The 21,802-nt window shown below is 49.1% G+C and overlaps 2 protein-coding genes across 3 annotated transcripts; one reads left to right on the forward strand and one right to left on the reverse strand.

The window, feature by feature from the left end:
* Positions 1-503: 503 nt before the first annotated feature.
* On the forward strand, positions 504-9,148 carry LOC119114763 (splicing factor 45). Its single transcript, XM_037238794.1, has 8 exons — positions 504-935; positions 4,413-4,657; positions 4,878-4,995; positions 5,499-5,627; positions 6,679-6,827; positions 7,492-7,707; positions 8,032-8,206; positions 8,769-9,148. The coding sequence occupies exons 2-8, from the start codon at positions 4,418-4,420 to the stop codon at positions 8,873-8,875; spliced, it is 1,134 nt and encodes a 377-aa protein (XP_037094689.1). The 5' UTR covers positions 504-935; positions 4,413-4,417; the 3' UTR covers positions 8,876-9,148.
* A 17-nt stretch (positions 9,149-9,165) lies between these two features.
* LOC119114762 (protein CNPPD1) lies at positions 9,166-21,083 on the reverse strand. Of its 2 annotated transcripts, none has more exons than XM_037238792.1 (7): positions 20,235-21,083; positions 19,849-19,944; positions 19,328-19,424; positions 12,176-12,375; positions 11,761-11,889; positions 11,183-11,362; positions 9,166-10,794 (listed from the first exon to the last, which is right to left on the reverse strand). In XM_037238792.1, the coding sequence occupies exons 2-7, from the start codon at positions 19,882-19,884 to the stop codon at positions 10,162-10,164; spliced, it is 1,275 nt and encodes a 424-aa protein (XP_037094687.1). In that variant the 5' UTR covers positions 19,885-19,944; positions 20,235-21,083; the 3' UTR covers positions 9,166-10,161. The 2 variants fall into 2 exon arrangements, with proteins under 2 accessions (XP_037094687.1, XP_037094688.1); XM_037238793.1 differs by having other exon boundaries at positions 20,249-20,259.
* Between the last annotated feature and the right edge of the window lie 719 nt (positions 21,084-21,802).

A 21,802-nucleotide genomic window follows, 5' to 3' on the forward strand; every position in this document is an offset into this window, starting at 1 on the left:
TTAGATAATTTTCAAATCAGGCACCACAATGCATTCCACCCACTCAGCATCGCGGACACATCTTGCACGCATAACCAAACCTGTTGTCTAACACGCTAGCTGTTTCTCATGTTATTTTAAGAGATACCGCCGGTCTTCAATCAGGTCCGAGTTCTCTCCGCCCGCCGCATCCGGTCTTTCCAGCAGCATCTTGAAATGGCTCGCATTATGCTGTCCTCGCAACTGAGAGTTACCACCCCCTCAAAACTTACGAACCGCCGGAACCTCATGTGCGCATTCCCGCGGCTTTTAGAGCCGTGAACAGCGATACGCGAAAACGATGCTGACAATGGCGCAGAGTTGGAAGGACGCAACTAAACAGCTGGTTCCTAAGCTGATATATAGTTTCCCCGACACTCTGCTTTTCAACTGTTGCTTGCTAAATAGATCAACTGCCGTCAAACATTATCTATACAATCTACAGCACACTTACTCGCGCATCAGCTTGCTCCCCCATCTACGCAAACATGCAAACCAGCATGAGCGCGATGCAGAGATCAGCTGATAGTCCGTACAGTAACGTGCATAACTGTCTTTTTCGCGCCAATTTATTTATCGTCATTATTTATTCCTTGATTTGGTCGACCCTTGTCCGCATTTTGCACATTGCCAAGGCCATTGAACAGGTTTCGTGCGATACTTATGCGGCCTTGGGTAGTCTATTTGGACTTGTTAAAAGGAAGCTGTGTCATTTCTCGCATTTGCTTGCGTAGGGCCGTATGTGCTTGTGCGTTAGGCGCGTGTACACCGGTTACAACATTGTAGACAACTAAGTGCATGGAAGTGAAGTGCGTCCGCCTTGGGATGCACTGGTGTATTTTATAGGAGTGCAAATTTTTTTACTCCTTTGTCAGCAGACTTGTCTTGTGCACACTTTGGAAGGCTTAAGTTACCAGGTGTGTATCTAATTTGTGCTCAGTATGGTCAAGTGTGGCATTGGTGGCACATTAAAGCAGTGTCTCCCATTCCAGAAAACATGAGTCAAATTAGCAGCATATTTGGCAGCAGCAGATTTAGCTAATGATATCTGACTACCATTTGGATATTGCAGGGGCATCACAATCATCTTTTTTCACTGCTTGCTTGCATGGGACAGTTTGTCCTTATTTACTAAGCTTGTGTACACTGTCTAAAATGTTGTAAAGAACCAAGAGTATAAAAGTACTTGAATGTTTTTGCTGTGGGTTGCACTGTGGCATTTCATAGAAGGTCTCTCCCTTCTTTCTGTCAGTCTTGTCTTGTACCCAATTTGGAAGGCTTGAATTATCAGACATGTATCTAATATGCTTTCAGTATGGTCAACTGTGGTATGGGTGGCACACCAAAGCCATGCTTCTTGTTCTGGAAAGACATCAGTCAGTCTAGCAGCAGATTGAGATTTGACTGTCAGTTGGATATGGGGCATCACATCCAAATTTGGTATGCAGGATCTTCTCCATGTGCTAATTTCAAAAATTGTAGGTTGTGGGGTAAGATTTTGTGAAGTTCCTCATTACAGTGTGTGATATCACCAACCTAATGTTGTGGGGGTCCAGATTGCCTCCAGATTTGGCATTTGGTGTTAAAGGCCTTTCAGTACACTGACTCCTAACATAAAATCCTGGATGTGGGGTATTTTCCACACAGACTTAGAGGCTTGGTTACCTCCAAATTTGGCATGCAGGGCCTTCCTAATACATTGCTTTCAAAAATCAAAGATTTTGGGTGAGATTTTGCATAACTTCCAAGAAGAAAACTGTGACATGCCAGGCATGCCAGGCCAGGTCTTGTGGAGCATCTTGAATGACTCCAAATTTGGTTCGTGGTGACACACCTGGGTGGTTGTTTGCTTGGGTGGGGGGGTCAATTTAGCCCCCCCTGAGATTTCAGAAACTAAAAGAGCTAGAGGCACCACATTTACAGGGTATGTTGACTTGTATGTGAACTCCTTTAGGTCAAAGTTTGAGGTTCCTAGATCAGATAACATCAAACAATGACAGATTCCAGGTTGGTCTCCAAAGTGTCCCTAGAACCTAAATAACTTTTTAAGCAAAAGGTCACATGCTCATTTAAGGTCAGTGGCCTTGCTTGACCTTTTGAAGGTCATGGTGACAAAAATAGTACAATATTGCTTTTGTTTTGCATTTGAATGAGCGACAAAGGTAACATTAGGCAGTATGCCCCCCAAAACAAGATGTTGACCTGGGTCATTTGAGGTCCGTGACCTATTCTGACTTTCAAGAAGCCCACAGAAAGTGTATAATGTGGTTCCTATGATCAAATTCCTATTTCAAATGAGCACCAGAAACTGCCCTTTACAGCAAGCTCTAGAGTAATAAAACAGGTTGGTTTTGACCTTCAGCTGACCTTGATACCTTGCCATGGGTCAATGCAATGTGTTAATTCAATTGTGTTGCCTAAGAAAGGATCTCAGAGATGTATGGCTTTATCTAACACTCCATTGTTGGATCAGATCGAAAGATTTCCGAGAAATTGCATTCGCGGAAACCATGGCCTGATTTTGCTCTGCCATAGGTCTGTGACCTTACCAGGAACATTTTAATTTTTGATGCGGATGATCTGCTATTCATTTGTCTACAGCTATGCAAAATTTGGCGTGACTGCGCTGCGCCGTTCGGAAACCACTCCGGAAACACCTTCGGGGGTCAATTTGACCCCTCACTGAGCACGTGTTAAAAAGTGAGAAGGCCCTGCATGCTAATGGAGGCAATCAGCCACCCCACTTCATCAAACTGGTGATATTGCAAATCTTGTGACTTGAAATTTTTGCCAAATCCCACTCTGAAACATAGGATTTCTTAAACCAGTGGTCACAAAGGACCACACCAAATTTGAAAGCAAGAAAGGCAAAGAACTTCTCTGCAAAGTCAAACCAGTGTGTTCTGTGTCTTGTAACTCACAAGAATCCATCTCAAAGGCAGTGATTTTTGGAATCAGCATGCTAAGAAGGCCTTGCTTACCCAATATGGAGGCAATCAAGACACCTCACAATATCAACCTGGCATGTTACAAGCTTTGCAACTCTGAAGCCACACAAAATCCCACCTTGAAGGCAGTGATTTCTGGAATCAGCATGTTAAGAAGACCCTGCTCACCATATTTAGAGAAATTATGCCTAACAATTTCAAAGCGTCATGTACAACATCTTGTAACTCAGAAGTTTACAAAATCCCACCACAATGACTATTATTTTTGGAGTCAGCATGTCAAGAAGATTCTGCACACTAAATTTTGCCAAGAAGATTCTGCGAAGAATCATGATCATTTTGAAGAATCATGTCAAGAAGATTCTGCGCACCAAATTTTCAGGCGGTCATGGTGCTTCCCAATGTCCCACTGGCAGTTGGGTATCAGTCTGCTGCCAGACTGATGAATGTTCAAGAACAAGACCTCATGCAAATAGGGGCTGCCTTATTCAGAACAGGATGCTTTCAGTTCATGAAAGGGGCTGGTCAAGTCCAGATCTAGTCAAGTGACCTCATAATCCCAAAACAGGGTTGCTGAGCTAGAACCACAACTGTGTGATGTGTGAAAGGGGCCTGCTGTTTCAGAAATGGGGCATCCTGAGCTTCGATAGCACCTCTTAGTGTTTAATGGGGTCTCCCTAACCAGCAAAGGGACCTCCGTACCACTGCATTGGGCCTCCTGATCTAGAGCATGGACCACCATTTCCATGAAGAAGGACTCATGATCCAGAAAAGAGGCTTCTTGATGTAAAAGAGGGTCCTCTGAGCCCAAGTTTTGAACTACTCTAGCTCATTTATATGACCTTTTGAATGAATTTGGTAATCTACAGGTGTGAACAATTAATTGCACCTAAAAAAAAAAATAGGGGAAGCATACTCTTGCTCAACTGCCAGCAAACAGAGAGGAACAACTTCCCCCTCTGCAGGGAGGGACAGCTGCTCCTGCTCTGCCACCCCTGGCTGTCCAGTGGAAGGGGGTGCAAATCTAACGCAGGTTGTTTTCACCATGTTTCACTTTGCACTGAGTGTTGCCCCAATTTTAAGGTCTTTTCTGTTTAGGGATAATCTTGTAATTGTTTTCACATGATTCCCACCAGTCATGCTTCTAAACACAAATGTTATTGGTAGGTTAAGCCCTGATTAAGCTCACAATGGATCACAAACTTAGCAAAAGTCATAAGGAACAGGGGTCTTAGTATTCAACTGAAATTATTTAAGATAGCCAGATTTAATCTCCTCATTACCATATTGCTTTATGTACATATGGAGGGTGTTTTTTTCTATTTCTATTTTTCCTTTTTCTATTTGGGTCTATTTTTCCTCTTATGCCTGAGCTGCCTTGTATTAGTTTGTGACTGTTCACAGATCTGATCTCAGGTCTGATATGATTTCACATCTGTGCTCTAGCCGAGATGTCGCTCTACGACGACGTGGACACGGGCATGGACAAGAAGTCAGACCGGGTGCCTGGCTGGGGCAGCTCTAACATGAAGCTGCTGCAGTCGCAGCTGAAGCTGCGGAAGGCGGCCATCGGGCAGCCGCGCCGCGACCTCGTGCGCCGCGGCAACGTGCTGGCGCCCGTTATCGACCTCAAGGGCAAGCGGGACGACGACGACGTGCCGCCGGCCACTGCTGTCATGGCCATGCCTGGGGTGAGAGGGATGTGAATACCGCGGCGTCCGCTCTTTCTAGACGAGCCTAGTTTATAGAGGTGGCCAATTGCAAGACAGAGAGTCAACAGTCACGCAGCGTGTGTGTTTGCCGATGTTATCGGTGTGTGCTTGTGGGCATGTATTGGATGAGTACTGCCGTTTTGGGCGCATTGTTTAGGCGGTGGTTTGCATTTTCGATGATCATTTTGTGCCTCTCCAGCTCGGCCAAAGAGGCGGATTAAGGGGTCCTACGCAGTTCATATCGTTCGGGCCAGATTCCGATTTTAAGAATGAATATGATCCGCTGAAGCCCAATGATTATGAGAAGGTTGTTAAAGGTGAGTTTTTTTCAAATTTGTCGTGGTGAAGCCAGACTGTTGCTCGGTAATACAGTTATTCCATGATGCCTCAATTTGTGCTGAATAGTTCATGGACTGGGTGGAAAGCGCTAAGATGCTCGGCTCAGCTCACTGAAGATGCCTTTTCTCTGAAAGTTTTAAGTTCATCAGCCTGCCCCCTGTAAAGGATACAGTTATCCCTTTAGATCTGGAATGACCCTTGATGTTCTTTTCTTGTTGGCATGCGAAGGATTTACTACAAAATGTCGCTATTCCGTTCAGCTCTCGTCGAGCAAAAACTCGACCAAAGAAGACAAAGATGGCTTGCTTGAAGGACATGAACATAATTTGACTGTCTCGAAAGGTGTCCGAATTTTTCGTTTTCTTTCTTTTTAAACAGTTTTGTTCAGTGCTCATTTACACCTGAAAGTGAGTGCATGTACGTGTCACCAAGCAGATATTTTGTATTGATATAAGGGTTTGGCCTGTGGCGTCCGCTACAGAGATCCGACGTAAGAAGGAGCAGGACCGGGAGCGCGAGCGTCGTGAGCGGGAGCAGACGGCGCCGCAGCGCGGCCTGGTGGGCAACTACAGCGACGACGAGGCGGAGGAGGAGGAGCGCAAGCGCAGCAGTAAGCGGCCCGGCGGCGCGACGCAAACCGGGCGCAGTGACCACTTAAAGGCGGGCAGCATGCGTGGAGAGGCGTCAACCACTGTTCGTAGGCGGTGTGAAGGTCTCTGCGCCTAAGGTTCTCCATCACATGATTGGTTTGCGTAACGTTCTACTCGGCTAGCAGCAACGATCTCATGTCTATCGGTCGTAAACATAGTTTCAGTGTCATTTACAGTTGATAGTTAAACAGAACAGGATGATGTCGCTCGAAATACCGCGGCGTATTCGCCGTGTGGTGAGCTCACGTGATTTGATTTAAATATTATACTGTGGAAAGCTCCCATATAATTTCCTCGATGAATTTGGATGCAGCATGTTCTGTACCAGGGTAGTTTATACGCACCGAACCCATTGTAACGAGTATCAGCTGGTGTCGCTGTACCTCTTCCAGAGCGTGGCTAGTTGACTCCCCCAACCGTCTTTAAAGGCATTGACAGTGCTTGGCTGGGCTGGGATACAGGCGGTTGGCACTGTAACTCACAAGGCCCACTCTTCACACCGAAGGTCCACTTCTCACACAGAAGCACTGCCGCGCTCTGTGCTTCTCGACTCTGTGAGAGTCGCTGTGTGGGCTCCGTGGTTCCCCAATCCTCTGCTCGTGTCGTACAACTCCGCTCTGGGGCGCCACTGGCCGTTCCGGGGCGCAATGGCCGAGTGGTTGGGGCCTGGGACTTCCACGTGGGGGCCCGGGTTCGAATCTCGATTGCACCATGGCCCTGAGCGTTGGTACAGTCAATGCGGTCGCTGGCGCTCTATGGCAGGAGCGTGGCGACATGCGTCGTGTTTCCCTGTATCTTAGAAATGCTTGCGACCGCTCCGCTAGCTCGCTTTGAACATCGCCGCCACTGACTGGCTGCGGCTGCCCACGCCCACCGCACTGGCTGTGTCGTGAGCCTTGGTGTGACGCGGCGCCTGTGACATGGGACTCAGCGTGACAGGACTGCTCTGCTGCGCGCCCGCGTGACGCCACTGTGCCGTTGTGACGCGGCGCGTGACCGCCCCGCGCGCAGGCTCGGTGGGCGTGGCCATCGCGCCACCGACGGCGCTGCAGGATCGGTCGGCATCGCCTCCGCTGCTGGCCGGCCTCGGGCCGCGGCCGCCCTCCTCCGGCGGCGGTGGCAGCATCGCCGCGCAGATCATGGCCAAATACGGATACAAGGTGGGCACGCGCGCTTCATGCTGCCCAGCACATGCACAGGTGTACTGCTGCGTGATAGCACGAGTCGGCCATCACGAACAAAGCCGGTAAATTGTCCTAAGCAGCAAATGTTATAGAATACGATTTTAGTCCAAGACGTATTTCGGTAAATTTCCTCTCCTAGTGTGTGTTGGGACAGAGCATCCAAATGTCGCCGAGCACTGACTCAAATTTACTACACTTTAATCCGTTGTAGAATGGTTTGGCGCTCCAGGCTGTCATGGATTCAATGAATTTAAGCACTGTTACTATGATGATGCGTCAGCAACCTACTGGTTTACGTTCACTCGTATAGTTGAGGTATAGTTTGCTAAGTGATACCACCGTTAGCTAACAGCTGGGTGACTAACCGTTCGTCGTGGAACTCGTTCCGTACAGCGCTGGACTCGCCACAAATAGTTGGAAAGTCATAAATCGTGGAGTAAGTCATGCTCAATTCATACCAATATGTCAATCGCAGCGGTGTGCTCGAACTGCTGGCAAGGGCCGCGCTGGTCTTCAAAGCTGCAGTGCCTCCGAACACCCTGGATCAGCACCAGTGTGTCGGCCAGTCGCTGCCTGTGTGCCGCCGGCGGTGTGTGCGGGCCAGCCACGCCTCGTGTGACGGTGCTCGGGCTGTCGGCAGGAGGGCCAGGGCCTAGGCAAGGCGGGCCAGGGCATCGCGCGCGCGCTGGCCGTCGAGAAGACGTCGAAGCGCGGCGGTCGGATCATCCACGAGCGCGAAGTGCCGGGGCCGGGCACGCCGCCGGGCGCCGACCTGATGCCGCCGCCGCCGCCACCGCCCGCCCAGCCTACGATGGCCGACATTCTGCGCAACCCTACCAAGATCGTCATGCTCCGGGTGGGTGGTGTGCGCCAACCGCGGCAGGCGCGCGGCTCGTCCGAGGCAGGACTGTGGGGACTCGTTCCCGGCCGTGCTGGGGGTCTGATGGGACGTGGCAGTCCTGCCTGTCACGCCCAAGTCGAGGATGTGATGCACAAACTGACGGCCATCACAGTGAGGACGGGGTGAGGAAACCCTGTCGGCGATCGGTGTAGCCAGTGACACCCTTTCATCGGCCAAATGGTGTAGGCAGTGATATAACGTGTGGAAACGCTGCCAGTCGTCTGGGTAAGACTGGGTCCGGCGCGGTATACTGCGCTGACGCCCGTCCGGCCTCCACAGAACATGGTGGGCGCCGGCGAGGTGGATGACGAGCTGGAGGCCGAGGTGAAGGAGGAGTGCAGCACGAAGTACGGCGAGGTGGTCAAAGTCACCATCTTGGAGGTGGCCGGTGCCCAGGATGTCGAGGCCGTCCGGATCTTCGTCGAGTTCAAACGAGTGGAGAACTCAATCAAAGGTGCGTGGTGCCGCGGGAGACGCTGAATGATGAATGCAAAGAAGCGGCTGTTGGGCCGCAAATTTATAGGCGTGGTGAAAATCGAATTTCTTCTGAGTCGGAGACTTCCTCGACGTGATTGGTTTGTGGGACGTTGATTTTCTAGCAAAGCCTTTCAGCGCGGGCGCCATTTGAGGCATGATCACTTGGTGACTGAACATGGCGTGCAGGTCAGCACACTTTGTCCCGCTCCCTGTCAGCCACAAGACCCCGCTGAGACCCCGCTAGGCCAGACAGGCACCTCGTTCCGTCGCGATATCAGCTGATCCGCGACCCCGCCTCAGCACGTTGTCGGTCTGGACGGCACCTGTTTGAACGTCAGCTGATATGAACGGCACCTCTGAGCGCGCAGTCGATTCTTCAGCGCTGGTTGACCTGAACGACGCCTGTCTTTTAGTGGTGTTCGAGCCAACCACACCTCCGTTTCAGCATCAAAATTGACGCGTCCGTTCAGCACTGGTTGATCTGGGCCACACCTCTGTGCTTCGGCACATGGTTGACCTGAGCGGCTGCCCCGTTTCAGCGCTGGTCGACCTGAACGGCCGCTTCTTCGGCGGACGGCAGGTGAAGGCCCGCTTCTACCAGCAGGACCACTACGACGAGCTGGAGCTGAACGAACCGGTGCCGTGAACCTTGGCAGCCGATCGTCACCACTGTTTATCACATGTTTCTCTCATCGTCGTCGCCTGGTGGCGAGCCGCCGCCCGCGTAATACAACGGAAAACGCTAGAAAGCCCTGTGTATCTGGCGCCACGCAGAGGGGCACTGCCGGAGCCTGACGGGGGCAGGTGGTCTGCTCTGTTATCTGAATCGTAGGTTTTGAGCAATTCCACAGGCAGTTTGCATGTGTTTCCACCCATGCTGTCACTGGTGCCACCACTCGCACACCTGACAAATTCACCACAATAAAACAAAGCAGGTAGAAATTTCAAGATGTATTGCGCCAAAGCACTCCGAATCGGGTCTTAATCCTTACGCGATTGTGGGCATCGTACCAAACTCCAGCGTTCACGATCATTACGCGCCGCAGCGAGTTCGAAGGCATAGCAACCATTCCAGCCGGCTCTGTTCCAGTCCAATGGAAGTACATCAAGATAGCTCGCGCCGAATAGGCGGATCAGTTGGCACGGGAGGGACACGACATCAGTCGCACGACACGTCACCCCGGCAGCCGGCACCGATCGACCGCTGTCCGCAGTGGGCCAAATAAGTTCGGAGGAATAACTACTGTAAATTGTACTGAACGGTTTACTCCAACTATGCATGGCCTGAAATGGCCGAACGAAAAGGTGAAAACCAAAGTATTTATGAAACAACGCAGCAGGGTTAAAAGCATCACAGGTGTTTTCATGAGTCACAGTTGGATTACAAACGCCGCCAGAAAATTCTTTGAACAGGTCAGACAATTAAGCATTCGTCCTACGTACGTCACGGAACAACACTATCGATGTCTATGTGTACCTTCGTGGTTGAACCTCACTTGTAAACACACCAGTCGCTCAAGTGTAGTTCGTGTCTGAGTCGGGCCTTAGAGCCACAATGAACAGCACTCCCAACAGTTACACGTGGCGTGGTCAAAACAAACATGTCAGGCCATTCATTCAGGAAAAAGTAGTGGCAACAGCAGCAACGGACAATCCGTGGCACCAAGTAGTATAAATTTTAAACAAAGTGTGGCATGCAACAAAAACATATTAACAAGTGAAACTTTTAACAATCAGGAGAATCAAAATCCTTGTTTGGAACAGCTCAAAACACGACAGAACGTGGATTGCCAGCAGCCCAAAAGAACAACTGAGTCACAAGCCTTTTGCAGCAGGACAAGACAAGGGCCAGGACCACCCAAGGGCACAAACCATCCATTCGTGGGGTTCTGCGAGTCAGATCCGTGCGTCAGGGACGTCTTCGAGAAGCCGTCAGCTGCCCACTGCCACCGCGCCCATCCCCAGGCCCAGCCAGCCGGCGGTCCCCGTCCAGGAGCACGTGATTCGACTGGGTTCGGTTTCGTTTCTCGGGTTCCACACCCACCGGCTGTGCGCGATCGTGGCTGGCGCGAGAGCATGGTCAGCACGCCGCTGGGAGGAGTCGGCGCTGTTCGGCTTCCAGGGAATTCGGTCGGGAAGCGGATTACGCAGGCCCGCCCACGATTCGTTCAGCCCATCCATCAGCCACCTGTCGTCGGCGATCGGAACTTCGCCTGCCGGTTCGCGCCGTTCGGCGTCGTGTCCGTCGGCGTCCGGATGGTCCAGCCGCTGGCGGCCGTCGGGACGATCCGCGTCGCCACCGGCGGTCTGCTGGTCGTCCGGCTGCTGGTCGGTCAGCGGCGTTAGCCCGGCCAGCAGCAGCAGGCTGGAGGAGGCGGCGGCCGCGCACAGCTGCCCCACGAGCGCACCCGGAGAACGGGGCGCCTCGGCCGCCGGTCGGGCGACGAACACGGCCGGCGGCGGCGGCGGCGGCGAGCTGGGCGCCGGCGCGTGGAATACCAGTAGTACGGAGCTCATCAGCGTGAGGACCGAAGCCAGGTACGCCACCGAGCACACAGCCACCACCTGCCGACAGGCAGGCCGAAGGTCAGCGACTGGGCTGGGTCCACGGAAAAACAGGCATTAATGAACTGGGCCCCATTCGCACTCCCAAGCGCTGTTCAAAAGCTGCCACTCGTGACATCACCGGCAAGTGCCTCACAACAGTACGCATGCATTGTAGTACAGTCGCTCATGTGACTTGGCCACCTGTGACGTCCTTGGTCCAACCATCACGTTAGCATGTTGCCAATGAAGAACTGGGTTCGGTTGTAGCTGCATCAATGGCGAAAATAGTCAGGTCCCAGTCGCCAAACCAAATTCGCCGAAAAAAAACGCCCAATTGGTGGTGATACACAACTAAGGCGGACGAAACGGCACAGCACGGCACGGCACGGCAGCCGGCGCCTCCCACCTTGAGTAGGGCGTCGCGCAGCAGGGTGAGCGTAAACTGCAGGTTGGAAACGCCCCCGACGGCCAGCAGGTCGGCGTATGTCAGCCAGCCGCGCCGCGACGACTCGGCCAGCGCGGCGGCCGCCTCCACGCGGGAAAGCATGTTGGCGAAGCAGTCCGGCGACACGAACAGTTCCCAGTTCTGCGCGCGCCGGGAGTGACCAGTCAGGCTGGGACTGGGCGATGGATGCCGCGTGGCAAAGTGACATCCTAACATATGCCCTGACGGAATGCCATAGAGACAGCACGAGCACATGCTCGTACTAGCATACTTACATTCAAAGCACATGCGGTGCAGTGCTTAGCTGTTGGCATCAAACCCATCGCTACACATGAGATCTACGTCCCGGTGAGGACAACACCAAACACAGAGACAACAGGTATCACAGCGGTCTCCGCACGGAGATATCCGTGCCACCTAGACGTTAGAACGCCTTATACCAACGTCTCCAGCAGCAGCACACACATCAAACGCCGCCTGACGGTCGGCCGGCAGCCCCCCCCCCCCCCCCCCCCCGAGTCCGGCGAGGGCGGACGCACCATGGCGGAGAGGAAGTCGATCTCGGCTGCGTTGAGCTCGGTCACACTCAGCCCGGCCGAGGCGGCCCACTCGTCATTGAACACCTGCTCCCGCTCGCCGTCGTCGTACAAGAACTTGCTAGCGGTCAGCTGCCGGACCCAGGGGCGGGCCATCATCTGTCAGTTCACACCTGCCTGACACATCACTGGCAGCGTCCGCCTGGCGGGCGTCCGGCTGCACAAATGGCGCGCCATGCGCAGCACGGTGATTTTTTCTTCAAATATGACAACACCTTTAAAATTGTAATCATAACAGTACTGATGCAAACCCATATAACCTCACAAGATGGCACAAAACTCACAACGGCTAACACAGGAACAGTGACAGACTCATTTCGTCTCGACGCGTGGAGCGCCGCAGTGCCCGAGCGCGTACCGCGGACGTGACGAACAGCTGCTTGGGGTGCGTGCGCTGCAGGTAGTCGGGCCGGAGAACGGCCAGCCGCTCCAGGTAGACCATGGCCATTACGAGCGCCGCCGGCGAGATGCAGGCATGGTGGCTGATCCAGCTGACGTCGCGCACGTCCAGCGAGCGGAGCCGACCGGGTCGGCCGGAGAACACGCGGCTCGCCGCCGCTGCCGACGCACGGGGTGCGAGTCAGCGGCCGCCGCGGGACACACCCACCTCTGGGCGGATTCGCAGGGTGGCGCCACACATCAAGTCCGCGCAGCAGAAGTTTGACGCTAAATTTCATGAAATTTGGGTATACTACCCTCTGCCCCTCAGTCACTTTTTGCTGTCCTCAAATGCCACTAACGCTATCAACAATGCCGGCCACCGAGATGCGGGCAGTGGAAACTACTATGCACAACACACCATAACTGACCACAATTATCACAAACAGCTTAAAGAAGGCACCTTGTCACTTTTCAAGCCTGTCATGTCATACACTGCAGCTGCCTAAAACAGCCCTCATCTGCTGAAATGAGAATCCCAGTCACTGTTTAAGCAAATAATGTTCCACATCATGGCTGCCTTGAATTGTCCTCATCTGCTTCAAAGATGTGAACAGAATGTTCCACATTTCAAGATGATAAAGCAAACACCATGTATGACGATTTAACCTCACTTCAACTAGTGGTAAGCTTTTAACCAGAAAAGACTGCTCTGGACAACACAATTTCTCAGTCCAGTAATTATGCTCCACATTATGTCATTGTTTAATTGTCATAAAACATTTATATGATATTGAGGTGTGCCAACTAGCCGTGCAAAACTGTCGCACTATCACTCACTTGTAGTACTTCGATCTTGCCAAGAGATAGCAGTGGCGGTACTGGAAGTGTCTGCTCAGCCAAAATATCGTTGTATATCCCTATTAAGTTAAGTATCCCACCACTATCCATTCCCCCTTCATCCCATAGCCCTGAAATGGTCAGCACTGGTCGAGAGGACTTTTATCCAGAGACCAACAACCAACCAAACGTGATTCATGATTGAAGCTGGCATAACTCGCTTAAAATTGATTGAAAGCCAATTAATGTTCACTGCATTTGGAGATTGTGGTCAGGGACGTCAGATCTGAACAATTGGATGATAGCATTCTTCCTGGCCTTGAACACGGCCCGGCCTGTGGTGGGGCGGCAGGTTTGAATGGCATTCCTTGGGCATCATGCATGCCTGAATGGCCTCGAAATAGTGTGCATGAAGTGGCCTGCATATCTTTGTAGGCATGTAACTAAAAAATAGCATAACCTGCAGATCTTTGTAGGCATGTAACTCCGAAAAGTGGTTTTAGGGCTTGTAAAGGGCAGAGCTGCGAACTGCACGAAATTATCTTAAACAAAGCTATTTCAGTTCAAAATTCCATTTGGATGTGGAATGCTTCCTTTGAACAATTCATGCCACATGCCATAGCTGCCTAGAATTCCCCTGGTATGCATAAGACATGTACAATCATATTAACCCATTCAGGTCTCTTACATTCTCTGCCGTCCAAAGTCAAAAACACGTAACACACATTTTTCTGGAAATGAAATTATTGGTATTATTAGATTCGTCTCAGTGAGCCCCAAATTTTGACCTGGTGAGGTGCATGCTTAAGATTCAAGACTTAAAAGGGACATAAGGTTGGTAGATTCTCGCGTAAGAAGTGCCCGTAAAGTTGTCCAAAGACAAAAACGAGTAACTGGTGCGTAACTGTGCAACACGAGCCTCAATTTTCTCACGTACTTCGCTTTCAGGGTCCAAAACACGCCTCCGCCTACATACGACAACCACGATCAGTGTCAGTACTGTGTCAAAAGCGCGTATCTGCAAAGTTACACGTTTTTGTCATTATGAACTGTTGTAAATTGAGTAGTTATGCGTTCTTGCCGTTGGAAGATGTCTGTTCCTTTAAGTTGCTTCTAAAACTAAGCAAGTACGCGCACCTCCACGGGAGGGGCGGGGGAGGGGGAGTGCTGCCGTCATATTTGTGCGTTGAAGTGTTTGTCATACACTAGCAGGATAGCAGTTTTGGTGCGTTTACACCATGGGCCTTAACTACGGCTATTCATCACTAAGAAACTACCGTCATTCTGTCATGCACGACAGGTACGCCCAAGACCACGTCTGGCACTCTACGCCCAGCAGATGCTTAACTTTTGCGGAGATATCCTGGCCCTAAATTGGCTATGAATGAGACATGATGACATCCTTGCCTGGTTCAACGGAGCTCTTCAATCCGCCATACGATGCTCAGCAACAGCATAGAAAACGCATAACTGCGCGAATACTTGCTTTTGCCGAAATATGAGACGTTGCCAAGTCTCTTGTTACCACTGACAGAAACACGTATATTAGCAGATATACGTTTACGCCCACACACCTTTTTACACTGATCACTGTTAGGTTTCAATGCTGCCTTCCCATGTCAAAAAACATCTTCAGCTGTTAAAGCTGTAGTTATCTTGAGTTATTTTCACTTTTATACTGGTAGATAAAGAATTGTTTTGCCTTCCAATTGGTGAAAATTTCGACTTATTGCTTCTTATTCATGATCATGACACCTAAATAACACAAAAACAGTCTCCTGAACAGAAATGAAATTGCCAGTTAAATGTTTTTGGCTTTTGAAGGCAGTTCTGTATGATAAACCAAGGAAATGGTTGTACATTCTGAACAACTTTTTAGCCCATTCATGTCACCCACATTCTGTCTGATAAATCAAGGAAAAAGTCAGGTTTGAAGTAATAATCATGGCATTGTCTTTGTGTGCCTACAAGAACAGCTTGATCATGGCCACCTGTGCAGCTGCCTTTCCCACATGGTTAAACATCTGATTACAAACACATGATGCACTATTGTATGACAGTAATACAAAGTCTGTCATCATTCAAATCACAAGAGGGCATCAGTACAGTCATGACATTAACTTGAGTGATAGTTTTAGCAGAAGTAAACATCTTTGTGCATCTCTGAAAGCTGCACCATAATGCCAAAGCTCACAAAAGTTCAGTGTCATGATCTGTCATGCATCCCATCCTGAATTCTTGGAGCTGGTGACCATCTCATTGTACAATGAAGTTCCCCTGTCCAGTAGCATTGCTTGATGAACATCCATCAACCATTGTAAAAAAAGAGCAGTGAGTATTTCTTCTTATTGGTCAACATAAATAGCCAAGCCTCATCATAAAAACACTACCAATGCAAGAGAAATGCTAGCTAAAAGTGGGGTCATGATTGATAGGACAATTGCTCACAGTCTGTAACAGCACACTGTCCAAAACATGCAGGAGGGTAACAACAGCACAACTCAATGTAACAGATGACAGAGTGATGATAAATATCATGGTATGTCGAGTTCCATGCCACTCTATTTTCTTTTGTCAGGTCAGGTTACAGCTCAGTTGGGTCGGTTAAATACTACCAGGAAAAAACTGCTAACAGCATTGGTAAAATTGTGCTATCATCGTTACACAATGTTGCCACTTTGAGGAAAACAATTTCTCTTTTTAGAATTGGGATATGTTTTCATTGTGAGGCAGTGACCATGCACGTTAAAATACAGTGCGGGAAAAACCTCCGTTTTCTGGTGGATGTGGCACCAGGAAATTTTGTACTCCGGGCTTTTGACTGGCAAGAATGACAATTTTTGTACTCCAAATGCTGCAGTCCACCCCACAAAGCAAATGCACCATTGCAAATGTATGAGACTGAGTATAGGTACCAAGGCAGACAGTTTTTCTTTCTTGATAGCCAGGAGGGTGCATGAACTTTGTTGTCATAAAGTGAGTTACAACATTTATTTGATTTCCAGGGAGCAAACATATGGAGCCCCAAGAAATGGAAACAAGCATCTGCAATCCTGCAGGAGCTGGTCAATCCAGGGTGTTCATGTCAATGTCCTTCATCATTGTATTACATGGGTTAGATGTACTTGTACAAGCCTATGCAACTCCTGAAGGGTGATGACATCTCATGTGAGCTACTTCTGTGGAAATGAAATAAACTGAAATATGAAATGTGATTGTTTTAAGTACCTACCGCTGCCACATACCTCAGGTGTCACCTGTGGGGAAAATATATGGCGCACCTGAGTAAGACCGCATTCCCCACGACGCACACACCTACCGATACCTTTTTCAAGAAACGGACGAACATATCACGGCGCCGGCTCCCACCACGCGACGAACCCATCGCCTCCCGTACCCGAAACTTATGGCAGCCCACCGTCCTGCAACTGACGAGTGCATTCTCGGGCAGTGAAGGTCCGCATCAGAACAAAAGGACACCTACAACAATATTCTTTCGACCGGAAAGCCACTAGCAGCACCAAAATCACCAATGGCGTATCTATTTCAACTAGATCATTCAAAGACTCGGAGAGCAAGAAGTCCAGGATGCCAACTATGCTGTTAACTTACCTCATGTAAAGAAAACATGTTAGCGATTTTACCAAAGGGCGTGCATTTTGCAAACAGTTTGGTGGGAAAATTTGAAAATGTTGCAGCAATGAACATCCTTTTCAAAGCACTTGTTTCATTCCTGCTCCTGCCATACCAACCACCAATCATCATCCAACTTGCAATTAAATTAAAAATCATAACATTCAAACACACCACATATCGGCACTTTTAAGAATCATGACATTAAATGACATCCAAATATCACGTTTGTGGGCGGCACTTTTGGTGGTAACGGCTTCTTTTGGGTTCCGAAATGTCATGGGGAATTACGTTCCCAAAATGGGAGCTTGTGGCATGCAGCATTCCAAAACTTATCATTACTTTTGTGTAAATGATAGCAAGTCAACCACTTCTTAAAAAATCGCTTAATGCCGGCTTTTGAAGATTCGAGGATATCTTATTTATTTAACAACAGTATCACGTCTCCGGGCTCAACCAGTATCTGTACTCCTAAGATAGAGACGGTCCATAACCCGGTGGGAAAAAATCGCAGTACTTGGTTGCCCTTCTCACAATGGGGCCTATGGGGAGACCCGGAGAGAACAAGCCAGAGTACAAGCCGGAGAACAGCAAGTTTTTGGCAAGGTTAGCCAAATTTTATTGAAAAATTTACGTGCTTTGGTATCGCCCAGACACGGGCCTTTCTTCGAGGGTGTTAAAATGACGTCAGATGCCTTAGAATAATAAATATCAATCGATTTGTAGTACAGGTACTGCATTATCTCGGCGTTGTCTTGCGCCACCAGAAGATAAGATATATTTGTAGGCGGCAAATTACAACTTGAAATGCATGGCTGTAAAGCTCTATGATTTTTCTACTACAAACTTAACAATTTGTGTTGGTGCAACTGGATAAATGGCTTTTCTTCGACTATTCATCACAGCCTGTCATTTCAGGAATGACCCGTGGTACTTGTACTTGGTTGGCCCCTTGACAAGTGCTAGAATGTCATCACAATGTCTGGGAATGCGCCAGAACTCCTGTGCGTGGTTTGGTTGTTTGTCTTGATGTGGTGGGAGCAAGGCTATGGTGGGAGTGAGGAGGGTGGAACGTGAGTGTAGCTGCTTGGGATTATGTGCATTGTGGTTGTGAGTTTGAGTTACTCAGTGAGGCAAAGTGGAATTTGTTGTCTTCAATATTCACACAGCATGCATCCACACTTCTAAGGTTGCTTGGGATTTAGTTTTGGACCACTATTAAGTCATTCCAAAAAAGGTAAATTAGTGCCTGGGAGCTGACCTAAATGTTTACCACTGCAGGCCGATGTAAAATTGCCTTGTTATAACCTGCTCTACCTACAGCAAGGTGGGTAGGTACGTAGGTACTGAGGTATCTGGAGACAAAATTAATGCTAGGTTGGGTTTCCCATGTGGGATCAAATATAAGGCTGACCTCTTTTCAGCCTGTGGTTATAATTGCTGTAATGTGACAGGTGGCAATGCTGCCATGTTCCTTGCTGTCAGACATTAGGTCCTGCAGTGACACTATTAAAATTTTCCCTGCATTGGATCATAGGGGACTTGGAGAAGAGGAGAAGCATAGAGATTCGAAGGTAGGAGCATGATTCTACCTGTTTTGAGATTATTTACGATATGTGCTGCCTTTAACACAACAAATGATGTGCAATGATTTTTTCTAACATTAAGTAGGAAAGTACACCTACACTGGTGCAGGAAGAGAGAAGGAGCAGAAGTGGAGGAGGAGTGGAAGGAGAAGAGTGACAGAAAGAGCAGGGAAGGAACTGAAAGAGGAGAAGAGCAGAAAGAGAAGAATAGGAAGAGGAACACTTTTGGTATGTTTATATTAATTCTGTTAAGGCCTCAAGGACTACATGTTAGTGATATCACATACATAAGGCTTTCATAGTCAGTTACAGCTACCTAAGAGTTATAAAAAAACAGGGTGTCATGCAAAGTGTCTGTCCACAATTCAGTTTGTCAGTTAGCAGAGGATGCATCTGATTTATCATTTTGATATTGTATAAGTTTGCATGTAGATAGGTAATATGTAAATGAGTTTTGTATCATGCACCCGTGAATGTATATGCATACAATTTTGTTGTTAACCCCTCTAACTGTATATTTCTTATTAACACATACCCTTAATCAATCTCTGCACATATAGGCAAGCTAGTAGCACTACCCGGACATGGATGGGATCAGCGTGGCACCCTCACTCACAAGAAGTGCTCTGTTCCACTGAAATGCAAAATGGCATGCTGACTAATTTTTGCCTGAAAAACACTGGGAAAATGTTGATGCATTAAGGGCAGTGTGTAATGTACTCCAACCAAGGCCTGTTGTGCAGACACTCATTCCACATTAGACAGACTTCTGCTGTTTGTGCTCCAACCATGAAAATGTTTGTACTCTGCCACCAGCAAAAAAAAACTAAATTTTCCACCCTGATAAAACACATATATGTCTGAATCCAAGGCAGTGGTGGTGGAGATGTGTAGCCCTAGTTTGGGATACAAAAACAAATAAATCATCAAAATAACAAGACATCCTGCAAACATAAAGTATTCCATAGTGAATGCAGTGTCATAGACACTGCTTTATGCTGTGATATATCTCACTGGTAAAAATATCAAGTCAACCTTCTCAAAAGAGCAGCATCACTTTTACATATGCTTACTCATCAGAGGGAGGCTGTTGGCATCTTCTGTGACTTTGCTGCTGAAGTACAAGCTGCGACGTAACCTCTGGGAGAGGGCGCGGTGACAGAGGAATTCCTGCAGGTAACATAACATTGAGATGCATCTATGTAGCGAATGACATGTGAAACCAACTTGCATAATGAAAAACAGCATCATTTACCATAGCCAGCTTTTCTGTGCTAACCTGATCAATGAGGATATAATTACTGACCTACAAAAGGTTCATACATTCAGCAAACATGGATCTGGTTGCAAAATGGTTGCCACACCAAAATTAATGCACACTCATGCTGAATTAACTGACCACCACCTGACACACACCCTTGCTGATGTTGCCTGAAACCCTGGCACTGGTATTTAAGCTATCACAACTTACATTTCATGTTTCCCTTTTTTGTTCCAGTCCAAACCAATGCCTGCATTTTGGCCATGTTTAAATACTCACCATGCTTTAATGACAAAACCAAAATAAAGCACTGCAAATTAAAAATCCTCTCACCTCTCTCCGGGTGGGCTTTGAAGCACCCAGTGCCATAATTTGGAATCCTTGTTGTCCCAGCTGATGCAGATTATCTGATTGGTGCCTGCAAAGAAGCTGCAAAATAAAAAGTACCTTTGAGCTTTGGTTTCATTTTCCAGGCCAGAGATGCTACAACTTCGCGTAAAATACCACCTTTCCGACTACACAGCTTGCACGTGCCTCCTGCCCACACCTCTTTCGTCACATCTGGCACTGATTTCAGAATGGCAAATAAAATACAACGAAACACACGGCCAAGATGCTTTCGACACACATAGCGCTTCAAGTAACAATTTTTTCCTTGTCCAACATTCAGCTATCAGCCCGGTGTAGCGACTGCGATATGTGCGGAAAATGACACCCACCTTTCCCACCACACCCCACACCCAATCACCACACACGCGCTTCGCTGCCGGGCTAGTTAAGCCCGTGCTAGATAGGCAAAACGGTCCGATGATTCTCGTTTTATCTTCGCGTAATCTTGACGTCACTGGTGTCAAAACTTTACGCCGCCGTGGGCCGCAAGATACTGGACGCAATGCTGAGGGGCAGCTGGAACATCAAAATACGCGTGCAGATAGGAAAAAAAGTCGTTCGCAGAAGGTGCTTATGATCTGAGAGCCCATAACGAAGAATTGCGTAGCAAATATGATTATGTGTTTTGCAAGCACATACGGCAGCAATTAAAATGTAATGGCACGAAAAATAAAAACCGCAGAAATGAGACTACTTCGCAAGAGGGTGGTAGGAACATCAGGTTGTCTTTGTACCTATCACGAATTAACTTTTCAAGGCGGAAAGCCCATTGCCCAACCAAGAACAAAGCCGGAGTTAGCAATTTACATTGGTTGAGATCTCAACGTCTGTCAGTGCCACACAGCGTTTAACAGGGGCCCTGCGTCGGCAGGGGTGCGGCATCGGCCAGAGGCAGCATTCGAGAAGTCTCGAAGGGCCTTGAGGGCTCTCCGGGACCGACGATCAAGGGCCCGATAGGAGGGTTTAAGGGCGCGAATGGCTGGTGGGAATCCTTCTCAAGGGCCCCGGTCTGCGGAGACGGACCCAAAAAGTACAAACTACAAACTACTACAAACTACGAAGTACAAACTCACTACAGCCAGAAGGCCGTTTGCGCAGATCAGGTCGCTAAGGTCTGGGTCGATAAGGGTTTATATATTACTGTAACCAGCTGCGAACCCAAGATCAGCGATTTACACTGGTTGGGGCCCCCATATCTGCAAGAGGTCCACAGCACCTAACAGAGGGTCTTGTGTTCGCAACAGGTGCCGAACCGACCAGGGCAGTGTCCGATTAGGCCCGAAGAGGGGCCCGGGCGGCCCATCGGAACCGACGATTACAGGCCCGGTTAGAGAGCACAGGAGTCCGAATGGCTCGTTGTAACTCACTTAAACAATAGCGGCCCGTATGGTCATGACCTGAAATATCAGTCAGATGGCCTCTTGCACCGTTTGAAGACCCCCGAGATAACGCAGGTGTCTGAGTCGGCTCGAGACCAACAGCATCAGTCCGTTGGCACCCTTCCAGTTTTAATCTTGGGAGCACGTGCACGTTGAGCATACCTGAGCAAGGCCGGGGGCAACAATTTATATTGGTCGGGATCTTTAAAACACTGGTCGGGGCCTTATATTGGCTGGGGACCGACAGCGCCTGACACAGGGCCATGTGTCGGCTAGTAGCTTCGAGTCTGTGCAGATCTTTGAGAAGCCCCGAAGAGGGCCGAAGGGCCCCTCGGGACCAGAGGTCAAGGGCTCGGTTGGAAGGCCAAAGAAATCGAAGGACAGGCCATGGGTCATGTTAAGGACGTGGCCCCTTCCCCGTTCGTAAGGCCGTGACCTCAAATGTTAGTCAGGGAGCCTCTTGCTTGGGGACCCTTGGGACAGTACGGGCTTTAATTTCGGCCAGAGACCAGCAACAC

The sequence above is a fragment of the Pollicipes pollicipes genome, unplaced genomic scaffold, assembly GCF_011947565.3.
Source record: "Pollicipes pollicipes isolate AB1234 unplaced genomic scaffold, Ppol_2.1 Scaffold_3087;HRSCAF=3621_pilon_pilon_pilon, whole genome shotgun sequence".
In the NCBI taxonomy this organism is placed as follows: Eukaryota; Metazoa; Arthropoda; class Thecostraca; order Pollicipedomorpha; family Pollicipedidae; genus Pollicipes; species Pollicipes pollicipes.

Bases quoted from the DNA above. Each gene is read 5' to 3' on its own strand.
- LOC119114763 (XM_037238794.1), top strand. From the start codon at position 4,418: ATGTCGCTCTACGACGACGTGGACACGGGCATGGACAAGAAGTCAGAC. The intron at 4,658-4,877 runs GTGAGAGGGATG...GTGCCTCTCCAG, and splicing joins CTGTCATGGCCATGCCTGGG to CTCGGCCAAAGAGGCGGATT. The intron at 4,996-5,498 runs GTGAGTTTTTTT...CGTCCGCTACAG, and splicing joins TTATGAGAAGGTTGTTAAAG to AGATCCGACGTAAGAAGGAG.
- LOC119114762 (XM_037238792.1), bottom strand. From the start codon at position 19,884: ATGGCACTGGGTGCTTCAAAGCCCACCCGGAGAGAG. The intron at 11,890-12,175 runs GTACGCGCTCGG...TGGGTCCGGCAG, and splicing joins AGCTGTTCGTCACGTCCGCG to CTGACCGCTAGCAAGTTCTT. The intron at 10,795-11,182 runs GTGGGAGGCGCC...GCCTGTCGGCAG, and splicing joins TGCGCGACGCCCTACTCAAG to GTGGTGGCTGTGTGCTCGGT.